This window comes from Eucyclogobius newberryi, unplaced genomic scaffold (genome assembly GCF_026437365.1).
Source record: "Eucyclogobius newberryi isolate DKJ021-1_F unplaced genomic scaffold, fEucNew1.0.hap1 SCAF_6, whole genome shotgun sequence".
In the NCBI taxonomy this organism is placed as follows: domain Eukaryota; kingdom Metazoa; phylum Chordata; class Actinopteri; order Gobiiformes; family Gobiidae; genus Eucyclogobius; species Eucyclogobius newberryi.
Window position 1 is genome coordinate 304,505 of NW_027316278.1, and position 21,806 is coordinate 326,310.

Consider the following 21,806-nt stretch of genomic DNA (forward strand, 5'->3'; position numbering starts at 1 on the left):
ATGTTTAAAGTCCTAAAGACTGCAGGTGTTTAAAGTCCTAAAGTCCTAAAGACTGCAGGTGTTTAAAGTCCTAAAGACTGCAGGTGTTTAAAGTCCTAAAGTCCTAAAGACTACAGGTGTTTAAAGTCCTAAAGACTGCAGGTGTTTAAAGTCCTAAAGTCCTAAAGACTGCAGGTGTTTAAAGTCCTAAAGACTGCGGGTGTTTAAAGTCCTAAAGTCCTAAAGACTGCAGGTGTTTAAAGTCCTAAAAACTGCGGGTGTTTAAAGTCCTAAAGTCCTAAAGACTGCAGGTGTTTAAAGTCCTAAAGACTGCGGGTGTTTAAAGTCCTAAAGTCTGCAGGTGTTTAAAGTCCTAAAGTCCTAAAGACTGCAGGTGTTTAAAGTCCTAAAGACTGTGGGTGTTTAAAGTCCTTAAGTCCTAAAGACTGCAGGTGTTTAAAGTTCTAAAGACTGCGGGTGTTTAAAGTCCTAAAGTCCTAAAGACTGCAGGTGTTTAAAGTCCTAAAGTCCTAAAGACTGCAGGTGTTTAAAGTCCTAAAGACTGCGGGTGTTTAAAGTCCTAAAGACTGCAGGTGTTTAAAGTCCTAAAGTCCTAAAGACTGCAGGTGTTTAAAGTCCTAAAGACTGCAGGTGTTTAAAGTCCTAAAGACTGCGGGTGTTTAAAGTCCTAAAGACTGCGGGTGTTTAAAGTCCTAAAGTCCTAAATACTGCAGGTGTTTAAAGTCCTAAAGACTGCTGGTGTTTAAAGTCCTAAAGACTGCAGGTATTTAAAGTCCTAAAGTCCTAAAGACTGCAGGTGTTTAAAGTCCTAAAGACAGCAGGTGTTTAAAGCCCTAAAGACTGCAGGTGTTTAAAGTCCTAAAGACTGCAGGTATTTAAAGTCCTAAAGACTGCAGGTATTTAAAGTCCTAAAGTCCTAAAGACTGCAGGTGTTTAAAGTCCTAAAGACTGCAGGTGTTTAAAGTCCTAAAGACTGCAGGTGTTTAAAGACCTAAAGACTGCAGGTGTTTAAAGTCCTAAAGACTGCAGGTGTTTAAAGTCCCAAAGTCCTAAAAACTGCAGGTGTTTTAAGTCCTAAAGACTGCAGGTGTTTGAAGTCCTTAAGTCCTAAAGACTGCAGGTGTTTAAAGTCCTTAAGACTGCAGGTGTTTAAAGTCCTAAAGACTGAAGGTGTTTAAAGTCCTAAAGACTGCAGGTGTTTAAAGTCCTAAAGTCCTAAAGACTGCAGGTGTTTAAAGTCCTAAAGTCCTTAAGACTGCAGGTGTTTAAAGTCCTAAAGTCCTAAAAACTACAGGTGTTTAAAGACCTAAAGATTGCAGGTCAAACCCTTTTGTCTCTGGTCTTATGTTGGTTTATACTTCCTCTTTTGTCTTGAAAGATAAAATCATCTAAATAAAAACAGTTGTGTAATTTGTCCCCAACTTAACACAGTTTAGTCTGAAACACTTAACACAGTTTAGTCTGAAACCCTTAACACAGTTTAGTCTGAAACACTTAACACAGTTTAGTCTGAAACTCTAAACAAACTTGTCCTTCAGGTCTGAGGATTTCGCCGAGCTCGTCTTACTCGGATCCAAACGACGCTAACGAGGCTAGCGAAGCTAACGAGGCTAACATAGACGATGGCGGTCTGGACTCCGCCCCCGGAGATGAGCCGGATGATGAGGGGGCGTGGCGACGCGCTGGGCTCCTCCCCCTTTCCTTCCAAAACCCGGTGTATCACATGACGACACCGTCGCCGCGGCAACCGTCTAGTGAGGCCATGCCCCCTGATCCACCCCAGGACTCCGCCCCCAAACCCGCCTTCCTCACACAGATGTCTGACCCCGCCCACTTCCCTGCAGACCTAGCCTCCTTCCAGAAGCCCCTCCCAGATCCCACCCCCTTCCAGAAGCTCCTCCCAGATCCTGCCCCCTTCCAGAAGCCCCTCCCAGATCCCACCCCCTTCCAAAAGCCCCTCCCAGAACGACTCTCGAGCTCGAGCAGTGGAGACGAGTTCAGAGCCACCGACGCCCCGCTCACAGGTAAACAAACACCCGCAGCTGTTCAGTGTTTTGTGTTCAGTGTTTTGTGTTCAGTGTTGTGTGTTCAATGTGTTCAGTGTTGTGTGTTCAGTGTTGTGTGTTCAGTGCGTTCAGTGTTGTGTGTTCAGTGTGTTCAGTGTTGTGTGTTCAGTGTGTTCAGTGTTGTGTGTTCAATGTGTTCAGTGTTGTGTGTTCAGTGTTGTGTGTTCAGTGTGTTCAGTGTTGTGTGTTCAGTGTGTTCAGTGTTGTGTGTTCAGTGTTTTGTGTTCAGTGTTGTGTGTTCAATGTGTTCAGTGTTGTGTGTTCAGTGTTGTGTGTTCAGTGTGTTCAGTGTTGTGTGTTCAGTGTGTTCAGTGTTGTGTGTTCAGTGTGTTCAGTGTTGTGTGTTCAGTGTGTTCAGTGTTGTGTGTTCAGTGTGTTCAGTGTTGTGTGTTCAGTGTTGTGTGTTCAGTGTTTTGTGTTCAGTGTTGTGTGTTCAATGTGTTCAGTGTTGTGTGTTCAGTGTGTTCAGTGTTGTGTGTTCAGTGTGTTCAGTGTTGTGTGTTCAGTGTTTTGTGTTCAGTGTTGTGTGTTCAATGTGTTCAGTGTTGTGTGTTCAGTGTGTTCAGTGTTGTGTGTTCAGTGTGTTCAGTGTTGTGTGTTCAGTGTTTTGTGTTCAGTGTTGTGTGTTCAGTGTGCTCAGTGTTGTGTGTTCAGTGTGTTTAGTGTTGTGTGTTCAGTGTGTTCAGTGTTGTGTGTTCAGTGTTTTGTGTTCAGTGTTGTGTTTTCAATGTGTTCAGTGTTGTGTGTTCAGTGTGTTCAGTGTTGTGTGTTCAGTGTGTTCAGTGTTGTGTGTTCAGTGTGTTCAGTGTTGTGTGTTCAGTGTTTTGTGTTCAGTGTTGTGTGTTCAGTGTGTTTAGTGTTGTGTGTTCAGGCTTAACGCTGCTGTTTGTGTTCAGGCGGCTCTCGTCAGACCGGGCCTCAGCGTCGCATCGATCAGCCTCCTCCTGTGGCGCCCCCTCGTGGTCGGACTCCACCTAGTGTCCTTCCCAGCTCCGCCCACTACCCTCGTCCCGCCTCCGGGAGCATGATGTCATCGAGCCCTGATTGGCCGAGCTCCAGACTGCGGCAAACATCGTCCTCGTCCAAAGGAGACAGTCCTGAGAAGCAGCGCAAGGTTAATGATGCGCTTTCGTCTAACCCTAACCCATACGACATAGGGTAACCCTAACCCCACGACATAGGGTAACCCTAACCCCATGACATTGGGTAACCCTAACCCCCACGACATAGGGTTACCCTATGTTTACCTTAACCCTAACCCTAACCCTAACCCTAACCCCACGACATAGGGTAACCCTAACCCCTAACCCTAACCCCACGACATCGGGTAACCCTAACCCCTAACCCCACGACATTGGGTAACCCTAACCCATATGACATAGGGTAACCCCTAACCCTAACCCCACGACATAGGGTAACCCTAACCCCTAACCCCACAACATAGAGTAACCCTAACCCCACGACATTGGGCAACCCTAACTCCTAACCCATATGACATAGGGTAACCCCTAACCCTAACCCCACGACATAAGTTAACCCTAACCCCACGACATAGAGTAACCCTAACCCCACGGCATAGGGTAACCCTAACCCATACAACATAGGGTAACCCTAACCCCACGACATAGGGAAACCCTAACCATATGACATAGGGTAACCCTAACCCTACGGCATAGGGTAACCCTAAGCCTAACAATACAACATAGGGTAACCCCTAACCCCTAACCCCACGACATAGGGTAACCCTAACCCTACGACATAGGGTAACCCTAACCCCTAACCCCACGACATGGAGTAACTCTAACCCCAGAACATTGGGAAACCCTAACCCCACGACATAGGGTAACCCTAACCATACGACATAGGGTAACCCTAACCCCACGACATAGGGTAACCCTAACCCATACGACATAGGGTAACCCTAACCCCACGGCATAGGGTAACCCTAACCCTAACCATACGACATGTTAACCCTAACCATACGACATAGGGTAACCCTAACACATACAACATAGGGTAACCCTAACCCCTAACCCCACGACATAGGTTAACCCTAACCCCTAACCCTAACCCCACGACATAGGGTAACCCTAACCCCACGACATAGAGTAACCCTAACCCCACGACATTGGGTAACCCTAACCCCTAACCCATATGACATAGGGTAACCCCTAACCCTAACCCCTAACCCTAACCCCACGACATAGGGAAACCCTTACCCCACGACATAGGGTAACCCTAACCCCACGACATAGGGTAACCCTAACCCATACAACATAGGGTAACCCTAACCCCACGACATAGGGAAACCCTAACCCCACGACATAGGGTAACCCTAACCATACGATATAGGGTAACCCTAACCCATACGACATAGGGTAACCCCTAACCCCACGACATAGGGTAACCCTAACCCCACGACATAGGGTAACCCTAACCCATACAACATAGAGTAACCCCTAACCCATACGACATAGAGTAACCCTAACCCCACGACATAGGGTAACCCTAACCCATACGACATAGGGTAACCCTAACCCATACGACATAGAATAACCCTAAACCATACGACATAGAGTAACCCTAACCCATACGGCATAGGGTAACCCTAACCCATACGACAAAGGGTAACCTCTAACCCCACGACATAGGGTAACCCTAACCCATACAACATAGGGTAACCCTAACCCCACGACATAGGGAAACCCTAACCCCACGACATAGGGTAACCCTAACCATACGACATAGGGTAACCCTAACCATACGACATAGGGTAACCCCTAACCCCACGAAATAGGGTAACCCTAACCCATACGACATAGGGTAACCCTAACCATACGACATAGGGTAACCCTAACCCCACGACATAGGGTAACCCTAACCCATACGACATAGGGTAACCCAAACCCATACGACATAGAATAACCCTAACCCATACGACATAGGGTAACCCTAACCCATACGACATAGGGTAACCCTAACCATATGACATAGGGTAACCCTAACCCCACGCTATAGGGTAACCCTAACCCTAACCATACGACATGTTAACTCTAACCATACGACATAGGGTAACCCTAACCATACGACATAGGGTAACCCTAACCCCACGGCATAGGGTAACCCTAACGCTAACCATACGACATAGGGTAACCCTAACCCATACGACAAAGGGTAACCCTAACCCCACGACATAGGGTAACCCTAACCCATACGACATAGGGTAACCCTAACCATACGACATAGGGTAACCCTAACCATACGACATAGGGTAACCCTAACCATACGAAATAGGGTAACCCTAACCATACAACATAGGGTAACCCTAACCATACGACATAGGGTAACCCTAACCATACGACATAGGGTAACCCTTACCCATACGACATAGGGTAACCCTAACCCATATGATATTGAATAACCCTAACCCATACGACATAGGGTAACCCTAACCCATACGACATAGGGTAACCCTAAACATATGACATAGGGTAACCCTAACCCCACGCTATAGGGTAACCCTAACCCTAACCATACGACATGTTAACTCTAACCATACGACATAGGGTAACCCTAACCATACGACATAGGGTAACCCTAACCCCACGGCATAGGGTAACCCTAACGCTAACCATACGACATAGGGTAACCCTAACCCATACGACAAAGGGTAACCCTAACCCCACGACATAGGGTAACCCTAACCCATACGACATAGGGTAACCCTAACCATACGACATAGGGTAACCCTAACCATACAACATAGAGTAACCCTAACCATACGACATAGGGTAACCCTAACCCCACGACATAGGGTAACCCTAACCCAAACGACATAGGGTAACCCTAACCCATACGACATAGAATAACCCTAACCCAAACGACATAGGGTAACCCTAACCCATACGACATAGGGTAACCCTAACCATATGACATAGGGTAACCCTAACCCCACGCTATAGGGTAACCCTAACCCTAACCATACGACATGTTAACTCTAACCATACGACATAGGGTAACCCTAACCCATACGACATAGGGTAACCCTAACCATATGACATAGGGTAACCCTAACCCCACGCTATAGGGTAACCCTAACCCTAACCATACGACATGTTAACTCTAACCATACGACATAGGGTAACCCTAACCATACGACATAGGGTAACCCTAACCCCACGGCACAGGGTAACCCTAACGCTAACCATACGACATAGGGTAACCCTAACCCATACGACAAAGGGTAACCCTAACCCCACGACATAGGGTAACCCTAACCCATACGACATAGGGTAACCCTAACCATATGACATAGGGTAACCCTAACCATACGACATAGGGTAACCCTAACCATACGACATAGGGTAACCCTAACCCCACGACATAGGGTAACCCTAACCCATACGACATAGGGTAACCCTAACCCATACGACATAGAATAACCCTAACCCATACGACATAGGGTAACCCTAACCCATACGACATAGGGTAACCCTAACCATATGACATAGGGTAACCCTAACCCCACTCTATAGGGTAACCCTAACCCTAACCATACGACATGTTAACTCTAACCATACGACATAGGGTAACCCTAACCCATACGACATAGGGTAACCCTAACCATATGACATAGGGTAACCCTAACCCCACGCTATAGGGTAACCCTAACCCTAACCATACGACATGTTAACTCTAACCATACGACATAGGGTAACCCTAACCATACGACATAGGGTAACCCTAACCCCACGGCATAGGGTAACCCTAACGCTAACCATACGACATAGGGTAACCCTAACCCATACGACAAAGGGTAACCCTAACCCCACGACATAGGGTAACCCTAACCCATACGACATAGGGTAACCCTAACCATACGACATAGGGTAACCCTAACCATACGACATAGGGTAACCCTAACCATACGACATAGGGTAACCCTAACCCCACGACATAGGGTAACCCTAACCCATACGACATAGGGTAACCCTAACCCATACGACATAGAATAACCCTAACCCATACGACATAGGGTAACCCTAACCCATACGACATAGGGTAACCCTAACCATATGACATAGGGTAACCCTAACCCCACGCTATAGGGTAACCCTAACCCTAACCATACGACATGTTAACTCTAACCATACGACATAGGGTAACCCTAACCCATACGACATAGGGTAACCCTAACCATATGACATAGGGTAACCCTAACCCCACGCTATAGGGTAACCCTAACCCTAACCATACGACATGTTAACTCTAACCATACGACATAGGGTAACCCTAACCATACGACATAGGGTAACCCTAACCCCACGGCATAGGGTAACCCTAACGCTAACCATACGACATAGGGTAACCCTAACCCATACGACAAAGGGTAACCCTAACCCCACGACATAGGGTAACCCTAACCCATACGACATAGGGTAACCCTAACCATACGACATAGGGTAACCCTAACCATACGACATAGGGTAACCCTAACCATACGACATAGGGTAACCCTAACCATACAACATAGGGTAACCCTAACCATACGACATAGGGTAACCCTAACCATACGACATAGGGTAACCCTTACCCATACGACATAGGGTAACCCTAACCATACGACATAGGGTAACCCTAACCATACGACATAGGGTAACCCTAACCATACGACATAGGGTAACCCTAACCCCACGACATAGGGTAACCCTAACCCATACGACATAGGGTAACCCTAACCCCACGGCATAGGGTAACCCTAACCCTAACCATACGACATGTTAAATCTAACCATACCACATAGGGTAACCCTAACCCATACAACATAGGGTAACCCTAACCCCTAACCCCACGACATAGGTTAACCCTAACCCCTAACCCTAACCCCACGACATAGGGTAACCCTAACCCCACGACATAGAGTAACCCTAACCCCACGACATTGGGTAACCCTAACCCATACGACATAGGGTAACCCTAACCCATACGACATAGAATAACCCTAAACCATACGACATAGAGTAACCCTAACCCATACGGCATAGGGTAACCCTAACCCATACGACAAAGGGTAACCTCTAACCCCACGATATAGGGTAACCCTAACCCATACAACATAGGGTAACCCTAACCCCACGACATAGGGAAACCCTAACCCCACGACATAGAGTATCCCTAACCATACGACATAGGGTAACCCTAACCATACGACATAAGGTAACCCCTAACCCCACGAAATAGGGTAACCCTAACCCATACGACATAGGGTAACCCTAACCATACGACATAGGGTAACCCTAACCCCACGACATAGGGTAACCCTAACCCATACGACATAGGGTAACCCTAACCCATACGACATAGAATAACCCTAACCCATACGACATAGGGTAACCCTAACCCATACGACATAGGGTAACCCTAACCATATGACATAGGGTAACCCTAACCCCACGCTATAGGGTAACCCTAACCCTAACCATACGACATGTTAACTCTAACCATACGACATAGGGTAACCCTAACCATACGACATAGGGTAACCCTAACCCCACGGCATTGGGTAACCCTAACGCTAACCATACGACATAGGGTAACCCTAACCCATACGACAAAGGGTAACCCTAACCCCACGACATAGGGTAACCCTAACCCATACGACATAGGGTAACCCTAACCATACGACATAGGGTAACCCTAACCATACGACATAGGGTAACCCTAACCATACGACATAGGGTAACCCTAACCATACAACATAGGGTAACCCTAACCATACGACATAGGGTAACCCTAACCATACGACATAGGGTAACCCTTACCCATACGACATAGGGTAACCCTAACCCATACGACATAGAATAACCCTAACCCATACGACATAGGGTAACCCTAACCCATACGACATAGGGTAACCCTAACCATATGACATAGGGTAACCCTAACCCCACGCTATAGGGTAACCCTAACCCTAACCATACGACATGTTAACTCTAACCATACGACATAGGGTAACCCTAACCATACGACATAGGGTAACCCTAACCCCACGGCATAGGGTAACCCTAACCATACGACATAGGGTAACCCTAACCATACGACATAGGGTAACCCTAACCATACAACATAGGGTAACCCTAACCATACAACATAGGGTAACCCTAACCCCACGACATAGGGTAACCCTAACCCATACGACATAGGGTAACCCTAACCCATACGACATAGAATAACCCTAACCCATACGACATAGGGTAACCCTAACCCATACGACATAGGGTAACCCTAACCATATGACATAGGGTAACCCTAACCCCACGCTATAGGGTAACCCTAACCCTAACCATACGACATGTTAACTCTAACCATACGACATAGGGTAACCCTAACCATACGACATAGGGTAACCCTAACCCCACGGCATAGGGTAACCCTAACGCTAACCATACGACATAGGGTAACCCTAACCCATACGACAAAGGGTAACCCTAACCCCACGACATAGGGTAACCCTAACCCATACGACATAGGGTAACCCTAACCATACGACATAGGGTAACCCTAACCATACGACATAGGGTAACCCTAACCATACGACATAGGGTAACCCTAACCATACAACATAGGGTAACCCTAACCATACGACATAGGGTAACCCTAACCATACGACATAGGGTAACCCTTACCCATACGACATAGGGTAACCCTAACCATACGACATAGGGTAACCCTAACCATACGACATAGGGTAACCCTAACCATACGACATAGGGTAACCCTAACCATACGACATAGGGTAACCCTAACCCCACGACATAGGGTAACCCTAACCCATACGACATAGGGTAACCCTAACCCCACGGCATAGGGTAACCCTAACCCTAACCATACGACATATTAAATCTAACCATACGACATAGGGTAACCCTAACCCATACGACATAGGGTAACCCTAACCCATACGACATAGAATAACCCTAACCCATACGACATAGGGTAACCCTAACCCATACGACATAGGGTAACCCTAACCATATGACATAGGGTAACCCTAACCCCACGCTATAGGGTAACCCTAACCCTAACCATACGACATGTTAACTCTAACCATACGACATAGGGTAACCCTAACCCATACGACATAGGGTAACCCTAACCATATGACATAGGGTAACCCTAACCCCACGCTATAGGGTAACCCTAACCCTAACCATACGACATGTTAACTCTAACCATACGACATAGGGTAACCCTAACCATACGACATAGGGTAACCCTAACCCCACGGCATAGGGTAACCCTAACGCTAACCATACGACATAGGGTAACCCTAACCCATACGACAAAGGGTAACCCTAACCCCACGACATAGGGTAACCCTAACCCATACGACATAGGGTAACCCTAACCATACGACATAGGGTAACCCTAACCATACGACATAGGGTAACCCTAACCATACGACATAGGGTAACCCTAACCCCACGACATAGGGTAACCCTAACCCATACGACATAGGGTAACCCTAACCCATACGACATAGAATAACCCTAACCCATACGACATAGGGTAACCCTAACCCATACGACATAGGGTAACCCTAACCATATGACATAGGGTAACCCTAACCCCACGCTATAGGGTAACCCTAACCCTAACCATACGACATGTTAACTCTAACCATACGACATAGGGTAACCCTAACCCATACGACATAGGGTAACCCTAACCATATGACATAGGGTAACCCTAACCCCACGCTATAGGGTAACCCTAACCCTAACCATACGACATGTTAACTCTAACCATACGACATAGGGTAACCCTAACCATACGACATAGGGTAACCCTAACCCCACGGCATAGGGTAACCCTAACGCTAACCATACGACATAGGGTAACCCTAACCCATACGACAAAGGGTAACCCTAACCCCACGACATAGGGTAACCCTAACCCATACGACATAGGGTAACCCTAACCATACGACATAGGGTAACCCTAACCATACGACATAGGGTAACCCTAACCATACGACATAGGGTAACCCTAACCATACAACATAGGGTAACCCTAACCATACGACATAGGGTAACCCTAACCATACGACATAGGGTAACCCTTACCCATACGACATAGGGTAACCCTAACCATACGACATAGGGTAACCCTAACCATACGACATAGGGTAACCCTAACCATACGACATAGGGTAACCCTAACCCCACGACATAGGGTAACCCTAACCCATACGACATAGGGTAACCCTAACCCCACGGCATAGGGTAACCCTAACCCTAACCATACGACATGTTAAATCTAACCATACGACATAGGGTAACCCTAACCCATACAACATAGGGTAACCCTAACCCCTAACCCCACGACATAGGTTAACCCTAACCCCTAACCCTAACCCCACGACATAGGGTAACCCTAACCCCACGACATAGAGTAACCCTAACCCCACGACATTGGGTAACCCTAACCCATACGACATAGGGTAACCCTAACCCATACGACATAGAATAACCCTAAACCATACGACATAGAGTAACCCTAACCCATACGGCATAGGGTAACCCTAACCCATACGACAAAGGGTAACCTCTAACCCCACGATATAGGGTAACCCTAACCCATACAACATAGGGTAACCCTAACCCCACGACATAGGGAAACCCTAACCCCACGACATAGAGTAACCCTAACCATACGACATAGGGTAACCCTAACCATACGACATAGGGTAACCCCTAACCCCACGAAATAGGGTAACCCTAACCCATACGACATAGGGTAACCCTAACCATACGACATAGGGTAACCCTAACCCCACGACATAGGGTAACCCTAACCCATACGACATAGGGTAACCCTAACCCATACGACATAGAATAACCCTAACCCATACGACATAGGGTAACCCTAACCCATACGACATAGGGTAACCCTAACCATATGACATAGGGTAACCCTAACCCCACGCTATAGGGTAACCCTAACCCTAACCATACGACATGTTAACTCTAACCATACGACATAGGGTAACCCTAACCATACGACATAGGGTAACCCTAACCCCACGGCATTGGGTAACCCTAACGCTAACCATACGACATAGGGTAACCCTAACCCATACGACAAAGGGTAACCCTAACCCCACGACATAGGGTAACCCTAACCCATACGACATAGGGTAACCCTAACCATACGACATAGGGTAACCCTAACCATACGACATAGGGTAACCCTAACCATACGACATAGGGTAACCCTAACCATACAACATAGGGTAACCCTAACCATACGACATAGGGTAACCCTAACCATACGACATAGGGTAACCCTTACCCATACGACATAGGGTAACCCTAACCCATACGACATAGAATAACCCTAACCCATACGACATAGGGTAACCCTAACCCATACGACATAGGGTAACCCTAACCATATGACATAGGGTAACCCTAACCCCACGCTATAGGGTAACCCTAACCCTAACCATACGACATGTTAACTAACCATACGACATAGGGTAACCCTAACCATACGACATAGGGTAACCCTAACCCCACGGCATAGGGTAACCCTAACCATACGACATAGGGTAACCCTAACCATACGACATAGGGTAACCCTAACCATACAACATAGGGTAACCCTAACCATACAACATAGGGTAACCCTAACCCCACGACATAGGGTAACCCTAACCCATACGACATAGGGTAACCCTAACCCATACGACATAGAATAACCCTAACCCATACGACATAGGGTAACCCTAACCCATACGACATAGGGTAACCCTAACCATATGACATAGGGTAACCCTAACCCCACGCTATAGGGTAACCCTAACCCTAACCATACGACATGTTAACTCTAACCATACGACATAGGGTAACCCTAACCATACGACATAGGGTAACCCTAACCCCACGGCATAGGGTAACCCTAACGCTAACCATACGACATAGGGTAACCCTAACCCATACGACAAAGGGTAACCCTAACCCCACGACATAGGGTAACCCTAACCCATACGACATAGGGTAACCCTAACCATACGACATAGGGTAACCCTAACCATACGACATAGGGTAACCCTAACCATACGACATAGGGTAACCCTAACCATACGACATAGGGTAACCCTAACCATACGACATAGGGTAACCCTAACCATACGACATAGGGTAACCCTTACCCATACGACATAGGGTAACCCTAACCATACGACATAGGGTAACCCTAACCATACGACATAGGGTAACCCTAACCATACGACATAGGGTAACCCTAACCATACGACATAGGGTAACCCTAACCCCACGACATAGGGTAACCCTAACCCATACGACATAGGGTAACCCTAACCCCACGGCATAGGGTAACCCTAACCCTAACCATACGACATATTAAATCTAACCATACGACATAGGGTAACCCTAACCCATACAACATAGGGTAACCCTAACCCCTAACCCCACGACATAGGTTAACCCTAACCCCTAACCCTAACCCCACGACATAGGGTAACCCTAACCCCACGACATAGGGTAACCCTAACCCCACGACATTGGGTAACCCTAACCCCTAACTCATATGACATAGGGTAACCCCTAACCCTAACCCCTAACCCTAACCCCACGACATAGGGAAACCCTTACCCCACGACATAGGGTAACCCTAACCCCACGACATAGGGTAACCCTAACCCATACAACATAGGGTAACCCTAACCCCACGACATAGGGAAACCCTAACCCCACGACATAGGGTAACCCTAACCATACGATATAGAGTAACCCTAACCCATACGACATAGGGTAACCCCTAACCCCACGACATAGGGTAACCCTAACCCCACGACATAGGGTAACCCTAACCCATACAACATAGAGTAACCCCTAACCCATACGACATAGAATAACCCTAAACCATACGACATAGAGTAACCCTAACCCATACGGCATAGGGTAACCCTAACCCATACGACATAGGGTAACCCTAACCATACGACATAGGGTAACCCTAACCCCACGGCATAGGGTAACCCTAACCCTAACCATACGACATGTTAACTCTAACCATACGACATAGGGTAACCCTAACCCATACAACATAGGGTAACCCTAACCCCACGACATAGCGAAACCCTAACCCCACGACATAGAGGAACCCTAACCATACGACATAGGGTAACCCTAACCATACGACATAGGGTAACCCCTAACCCCACGAAATAGGGTAACCCTAACCCATACGACATAGGGTAACCCTAACCATACGACATAGGGTAACCCTAACCCCACGACATAGGGTAACCCTAACCCATACGACATAGGGTAACCCTAACCCATACGACATAGAATAACCCTAACCCATACGACATAGGGTAACCCTAACCCATACGACATAGGGTAACCCTAACCATATGACATAGGGTAATCCTAACCCCACGCTATAGGGTAACCCTAACCCTAACCATACGACATGTTAACTCTAACCATACGACATAGGGTAACCCTAACCATACGACATAGGGTAACCCTAACCCCACGGCATAGGGTAACCCTAACGCTAACCATACGACATAGGGTAACCCTAACCCATACGACAAAGGGTAACCCTAACCCCACGACATAGGGTAACCCTAACCATACGACATAGGGTAACCCTAACCATACGACATAGGGTAACCCTAACCATACGACATAGGGTAACCCTAACCATACAACATAGGGTAACCCTAACCATACGACATAGGGTAACCCTAACCATACGACATAGGGTAACCCTTACCCATACGACATAGGGTAACCCTAACCATACGACATAGGGTAACCCTAACGACATAGGGTAACCCTAACCATACGACATAGGGTAACCCTAACATAGGGTTTCTATTGTCAATGAACAGAAATCACAAACAGGAAGTTGTCTTTGGTGTGACGAGTATAAGGGCGGGGCACTACAATAAGGGCGGGGCACTACAATAAGGGCGGGGCACTACAATAATAAAGTAATTTAATTAACAAGATAAAAGTCATAAGGCTCCCCTCCTGTCTGAGGGGAGTGGCCTTATGTTTATTCTTTGTCTGGTTCTGATCCTTCTCTGGTTCTGGTTCTGGATATGCTCTGGTTCTGATCCTGGTTCTGGTTCTGATCCTGGTTCTGGTTCTGGTTCTCCTCAGGTTCCGTCTCCTTGTGCGTTGGACAGAACTGCTGCTTGGCTCCTGAACATGAACTCATCTTATGGAGAAACTGAAGAGGAACAACACGAGGAGGCAGCCACCGAGAAGGTCTCCCCCTCCCCAGACACTTCCCTCTCCCCAGACACTTCCCTCTTTGTATTCTTGAACGTTTACTTGTTTGTTTGTTGTTGTTTGTTCAGTACCAGCAGGAGATTGCGCTGCTGCAGGAGAAGCTCCGAGTCGCTGCTCTTCGTCAGGAAGAATGTGAAGCTCGACTCATGGTCCAGGATCAACAGAACCAGCGCATGCTCCAGGAGTACCAGGTACAACCGCTATGACAACCGCCCGCCACGGCAACCGCCATGACAACCGCCACGACAACCGCCACGACAACCGCCACGGCAACTGCCACGGCAACCGCCATGACAATTGCCACGGCAACCGCCATGACAACCGCCCGCCATGACAACCGCCACGGCAAACGCCACGGCAACCGCCACGACAACCGCCATGTCAACCGCCATGTCAACCGCCATGGCAACCGCCATGGCAACCAATAACCACGACAACCACAACGACAATAACTGCGGTTTCAGGGCTGTAACTGCGGTTTCAGGGCTGTAACTGCGGTTTCAGGGCTTTAACTGCGGTTTCAGGGCTGTAACTGCGGTTTCAGGGCTGTAACTGCGGTTTCAGGGCTGTAACTGCGGTTTCGGGGCTGTAACTGCGGTTTCGGGGCTGTAACTGCGGTTTCAGGGCTTTAACTGCGGTTTCAGGGCTGTAACTGCGGTTTCAGGGCTTTAACTGCGGTTTCAGGGCTGTAACTGCGGTTACAGGGCTGTAACTGCGGTTTTAGGGCTGTAACTGCGGTTTCGGGGCTGTAACTGCGGTTTCGGGGCTGTAACTGCGGTTTCGGGGCTTTAACTTCCTTCTGAGGTTTGTGTTTTTGCTGTTTCAGGTTCGTTTGGAGGACACAGAGAGTCGTCTGCGACGGCTTCAGGATGACAAAGACTTACAGATGAACAGCATCATCACACGGTAACTCCTCCTCCTTTAACTCTTCCTCCTTAACTCCTCCTTTTGCATCAACTTCATTAACAAACTCTATTTCACTTAAACAAATTCTTCTTCACAAAATTTCACTTACAAATATTATGCATTATTTGTATATATATATATATATATCTAATATATATATATATATATATATATATATATATTAGATAGATATAGGTATATGTTTTTTATTAATTTGGTTTGAATGTTTTTATTTTTCACATTTATAACAAAACGAAACAGAAGAAAAGACATAGAATGAAATAAACATCAAAAACAGCCATAAATTTAAAAAAGAAGAAAAAAAATCAAGGCACAAAACCCACACTAAATGTCCCATTTTGTCCACAGTCTGTCAAATATGTCTCAGCTGTCCTCTCATGTCCTGGTCTCATGTCCTGGTCTAATGTCCTCTCATGTCCTGGTCTCAGCTGTCCTATCATGTCCTCTCATGTCCTGGTCTCATGTCCTCTCATGTCCTGGTCTAATGTCCTCTCATGTCCTGGTCTCAGCTGTCCTCTCATGTCCTGGTCTCATGTCCTGGTCTCATGTCCTAGTCTCATGTCCTGGTCTCATGTCCTGGTCTCAGCTGTCCTCTCATGTCCTTTCATGTCCTGGTCTCATGTCCTGGTCTCATGTCCTGGTCTAATGTCCTCTCATGTCCTGGTCTCAGCTGTCCTCTCATGTCCTCTCATGTCCTGGTCTCATGTCCTGGTCTCATGTCCTCTTATGTCCTGGTCTCATAACCTCTCATGTCCTGGTCTCATGTCCTGGTCTCATGTCCTCTCATGTCCTGGTCTCATGTCCTCTCATGTCCTGGTCTCATGTCCTGGTCTCATATCCTCTCATGTCCTGGTCTCATGTCCTGGTCTCATGTCCTGGTCTCATGTCCTCTCATGTCCTGGTCTCATGTCCTCTCATGTCCTGGTCTCATGTCCTGGTCTCATATCCTCTCATGTCCTGGTCTCATGTCCTGGTCTCATGTCCTGGTCTCATGTCCTGGTCTCATGTCCTCTCATGTCCTCTCATGTCCTGGTCTCATGTCCTGGTCCCATGTCCTCTCAATTCCTTGTCTCAGCTGTCCTCTCATGTCCTCTCATGTCCTGGTCTTGTGTCCTCTCATGTCCTTGTCTCAGCTGTCCTCTCATGTCCTCTTATGTCCTGGTCTCATGTCCTCTCATGTCCTGGTCTCATGTCCTGGTCTCATGTCCTGGTCCCATGTCCTCTCAAGTCCTTGTCTCAGCTGTCCTCTCATGTCCTCTCATGTCCTGGTCTTGTGTCCTCTCATGTCCTTGTCTCAGCTGTCCTCTCATGTCCTCTCATGTCCTGGTCTTGTGTCCTCTCATGTCCTTGTCTCAGCTGTCCTCTCATGTCCTCTCATGTCCTGGTCTCATGTCCTCTCATGTCCTGGTCTAATGTCCTCTCATGTCCTGGTCTCAGCTGTCCTATCATGTCCTCTCATGTCCTGGTCTCATGTCCTCTCATGTCCTGGTCTAATGTCCTCTCATGTCCTGGTCTCAGCTGTCCTCTCATGTCCTGGTCTCATGTCCTGGTCTCATGTCCTAGTCTCATGTCCTGGTCTCATGTCCTGGTCTCAGCTGTCCTCTCATGTCCTCTCATGTCCTCTCATGTCCTGGTCTCAGCTGTCCTTTCATGTCCTGGTCTCATGTCCTGGTCTCATGTCCTGGTCTAATGTCCTCTCATGTCCTGGTCTCAGCTGTCCTCTCATGTCCTCTCATGTCCTGGTCTCATGTCCTGGTCTCATGTCCTCTTATGTCCTGGTCTCATAACCTCTCATGTCCTGGTCTCATGTCCTGGTCTCATGTCCTCTCATGTCCTGGTCTCATGTCCTCTCATGTCCTGGTCTCATGTCCTCTCATGTCCTGGTCTCATGTCCTGGTCTCATATCCTCTCATGTCCTGGTCTCATGTCCTGGTCTCATGTCCTGGTCTCATGTCCTGGTCTCATGTCCTCTCATGTCCTCTCATGTCCTGGTCTCATGTCCTGGTCCCATGTCCTCTCAATTCCTTGTCTCAGCTGTCCTCTCATGTCCTCTCATGTCCTGGTCTTGTGTCCTCTCATGTCCTTGTCTCAGCTGTCCTCTCATGTCCTCTTATGTCCTGGTCTCATGTCCTCTCATGTCCTGGTCTCATGTCCTGGTCTCATGTCCTGGTCCCATGTCCTCTCAAGTCCTTGTCTCAGCTGTCCTCTCATGTCCTCTCATGTCCTGGTCTTGTGTCCTCTCATGTCCTTGTCTCAGCTGTCCTCTCATGTCCTCTCATGTCCTGGTCTTGTGTCCTCTCATGTCCTTGTCTCAGCTGTCCTCTCATGTCCTCTCATGTCCTGGTCTCATGTCCTCTCATGTCCTGGTCTCAGCACACGGTTGTACTGATGAACATTTTGAATTGTTTCTGGTTATTTGAATAATTAAAATGTTGTTAAGATTATGACTGGCATGATTGACCTTTAACCTCAGGCTGATGGTTTGACCTTTAACCTCAGGCTAATGGTTTGACCTTTAACCTAAGGCTGATGGTTTGACCTCTGATATTAGGCTGATGGTTTGACCTCCAACCTCAGGCTGATTGTTTGACTTCAGGCTCATAGTTTGACCTCTGACCTCAGGCTCATAGTTTGACCTCTGACCTCAGGCTGATGGCGGTGGAGGAGGAGCTGAAGAAGGATCACTCTGACATGCAGCAGGTGGTGGACTCCAAACAGAAGATCATTGAGGCCCAGGTGAGACCGGGACTAAAACCAGACTAAACCAGACTAAAACCAGACCAAAACCAGACTAAACCAGACTAAACCAGACTAAACCAGACTAAAGCCAGACTAAAGACAGACTAAAGCCAGACTAAAACCAGACTAAACCAGACTAAAACCAGACCAAAACCAGACTAAACCAGACTAAACCAGACTAAACCAGACTAAAGCCAGACTAAAGCCCGACTAAAGCCGGACTAAAACCAGACTAAACCAGACTAAACCATACTAAAGGCAGACTAAAGCCAGACTAAAACCAGACTAAACCAGACTAAACCAGACTAAAGCCAGACTAAAGCGAGACTAAAGCGAGACTAAAACCAGACTAAACCAGACTAAATCAGACTAAACCAGACTAAAGGCAGACTAAAACCAGACTAAACCAGACTAAAGCCAGACTAAAGCCGGACTAAAACAGGTCTAAAGCAGGACTAAAGCAGGTCTAAAGGGGTCTAGACGAGGACTAAAGCAGGACTAAAGCAGGACTAAAACAGGTCTAAAGCAGGACTAAGGCAGGTCTAAAGCGGGACTAAAGCCAGACTAAAGCCGGACTAAAGCCGGACTAAAGCCGGACTAAAGCAGGACTAAAGCTAGACTAAAACCAGACTAAAGCCAGACTAAACCAGACTAAAGCGGGACTAGAGCGGCACTAAAGCCAGACTAAACCAGACTAAACTAGACTAAAACCAGACCAAAACCAGACTAAACCAGACTAAACCAGACTAAAGCCAGACTAAACCAGACTAAAGCCAGACTAAAGCGGGACTAGAGCGGCACTAAAGTCAGACTAAACCAGACTAAAGCCGGACTAAAAAGGTCTAAAGCAGGACTAAAGCAGGACTAAAGCAGGTCTAAAGGGGTCTAGACGAGGACTAAAGCAGGTCTAAAGTAGGACTAAAACAGGTCTAAAGCAGGACTAAAACGGGACTAAAGCAGGGATAAAGCCAGACTAAACCAGACTAAAGCCAGACTAAACCAGACTAAAGCCGGACTAAAGCGGGAATAAAGCCAGACTAAACCAGACTAAAGCAGGACTAAAGCCAGACTAAAGCCGGACTAGAGCCGGACTAAAGACAGACTAAAGCAGGACTAAAGCCAGACTAAAACCAGACTAAACCAGACTAAACCAGACTAAAGCCAGACTAAAACCAGACTAAAGCCAGACTAAACCAGACTAAACCAGACTAAAACCAGAATAAAGCCAGACTAAACCAGACTAAAGCCAGACTAAAACCAGACTAAAGCCAGACTAAAGCCAGACTAAAGTGGGACTAGAGCGGCACTAAAGCCTGACTAAACCAGACTAAAGCCAGACTAAACCAGACTAAAGCCGGACTAAAGCGGGACTAAAGCGGGTCTAAAGCGGGACTAAAGCAGGACTAAAGCCAGACTAAATCCGGACTAAAGCCGGACTAAAGCAGGACTAAAGCCAGACTAAACCAGACTAAAGCCAGACTAAAACCAGACTAAACCAGACTAAAGCAGGACTAAAGCCAGACTAAAGCCGGACTAAAGCCGGACTAAAGCCGGACTAAAGCAGGACTAAAGCCAGACTAAAACCAGACTAAACCAGACTAAACCAGACTAAAACCAGACAAAAACCAGACTAAACCAGACTAAACCAGACTAAAGCCAGACTAAACCAGACTAAAGCCAGACTAAACCAGACTAAACCAGACTGAAGCCAGACTAAAACCAGACTAAACCAGACTAAAGCCAGACTAAAACCAGACTAAAGCGGGACTAAAGCCAGACTAAACCAGACTAAAGCCGGACTGAAGCGGGACTAAAGCCAGACTAAACCAGACTAAAGGCAGACTAAACCAGACTAATGCTGGACTAAACCAGACTGAAGTTGGACTAAACCAGACTGAAGCTGGACTAAAGCGGGACTAAAGCCAGACTAAAGCCAGACTAAACCAGACTAAACCAGACTAAACCAGACTAAAGCCAGACTAAAACCAGACTAAAGCCAGACTAAACCAGACTAAACCAGACTAAAACCAGAATAAAGCCAGACTAAACCAGACTAAAGCCAGACTAAAACCAGACTAAAGCCAGACTAAAGCCAGACTAAAGTGGGACTAGAGCGGCACTAAAGCCAGACTAAACCAGACTAAAGCCAGACTAAACCAGACTAAAGCCGGACTAAAGCGGGACTAAAGCGGGTCTAAAGCGGGACTAAAGCAGGACTAAAGCCAGACTAAAGCCGGACTAAAGCCGGACTAAAGCAGGACTAAAGCCAGACTAAACCAGACTAAAGCCAGACTAAAACCAGACTGAACCAGACTAAAGCAGGACTAAAGCCAGACTAAAGCCGGACTGAAGCCGGACTAAAGCCGGACTAAAGCAGGACTAAAGCCAGACTAAAACCAGACTAAACCAGACTAAACCAGACTAAAACCAGACCAAAACCAGACTAAACCAGACTAAACCAGACTAAAGCCAGACTAAACCAGACTAAAGCCAGACTAAACCAGACTAAACCAGACCGAAGCCAGACTAAAACCAGACTAAACCAGACTAAAGCCAGACTAAAACCAGACTAAAGCGGGACTAAAGCCAGACTAAACCAGACTAAAGCCGGACTGAAGCGGGACTAAAGCCAGACTAAACCAGACTAAAGGCAGACTAAACCAGACTAATGCCGGACTAAACCAGACTGAAGTTGGACTAAACCAGACTGAAGCTGGACTAAAGCGGGACTAAAGCC

At 47.1% G+C, this 21,806-nt stretch overlaps 1 protein-coding gene across 2 annotated transcripts in view; it reads left to right on the plus strand.

Moving 5' to 3' along the window:
* LOC140346720 (disabled homolog 2-interacting protein-like) overlaps positions 1–21,806 on the plus strand; it is a 169,033-nt gene that overhangs the window by 133,866 nt on the left and 13,361 nt on the right. The window contains exons 13-19 of one of the 2 annotated variants that reach the window (XM_072432908.1): positions 1,539–1,851; positions 1,882–2,024; positions 2,963–3,180; positions 15,272–15,379; positions 15,472–15,594; positions 16,230–16,309; positions 18,979–19,066. In XM_072432908.1, the coding sequence (XP_072289009.1) occupies positions 1,539–1,851; positions 1,882–2,024; positions 2,963–3,180; positions 15,272–15,379; positions 15,472–15,594; positions 16,230–16,309; positions 18,979–19,066 (1,073 nt within the window). Of the gene's footprint in view, positions 1–1,538; positions 2,025–2,962; positions 3,181–15,271; positions 15,380–15,471; positions 15,595–16,229; positions 16,310–18,978; positions 19,067–21,806 lie in introns of both variants that reach the window. The other variant, XM_072432907.1, reaches the window with a different exon arrangement.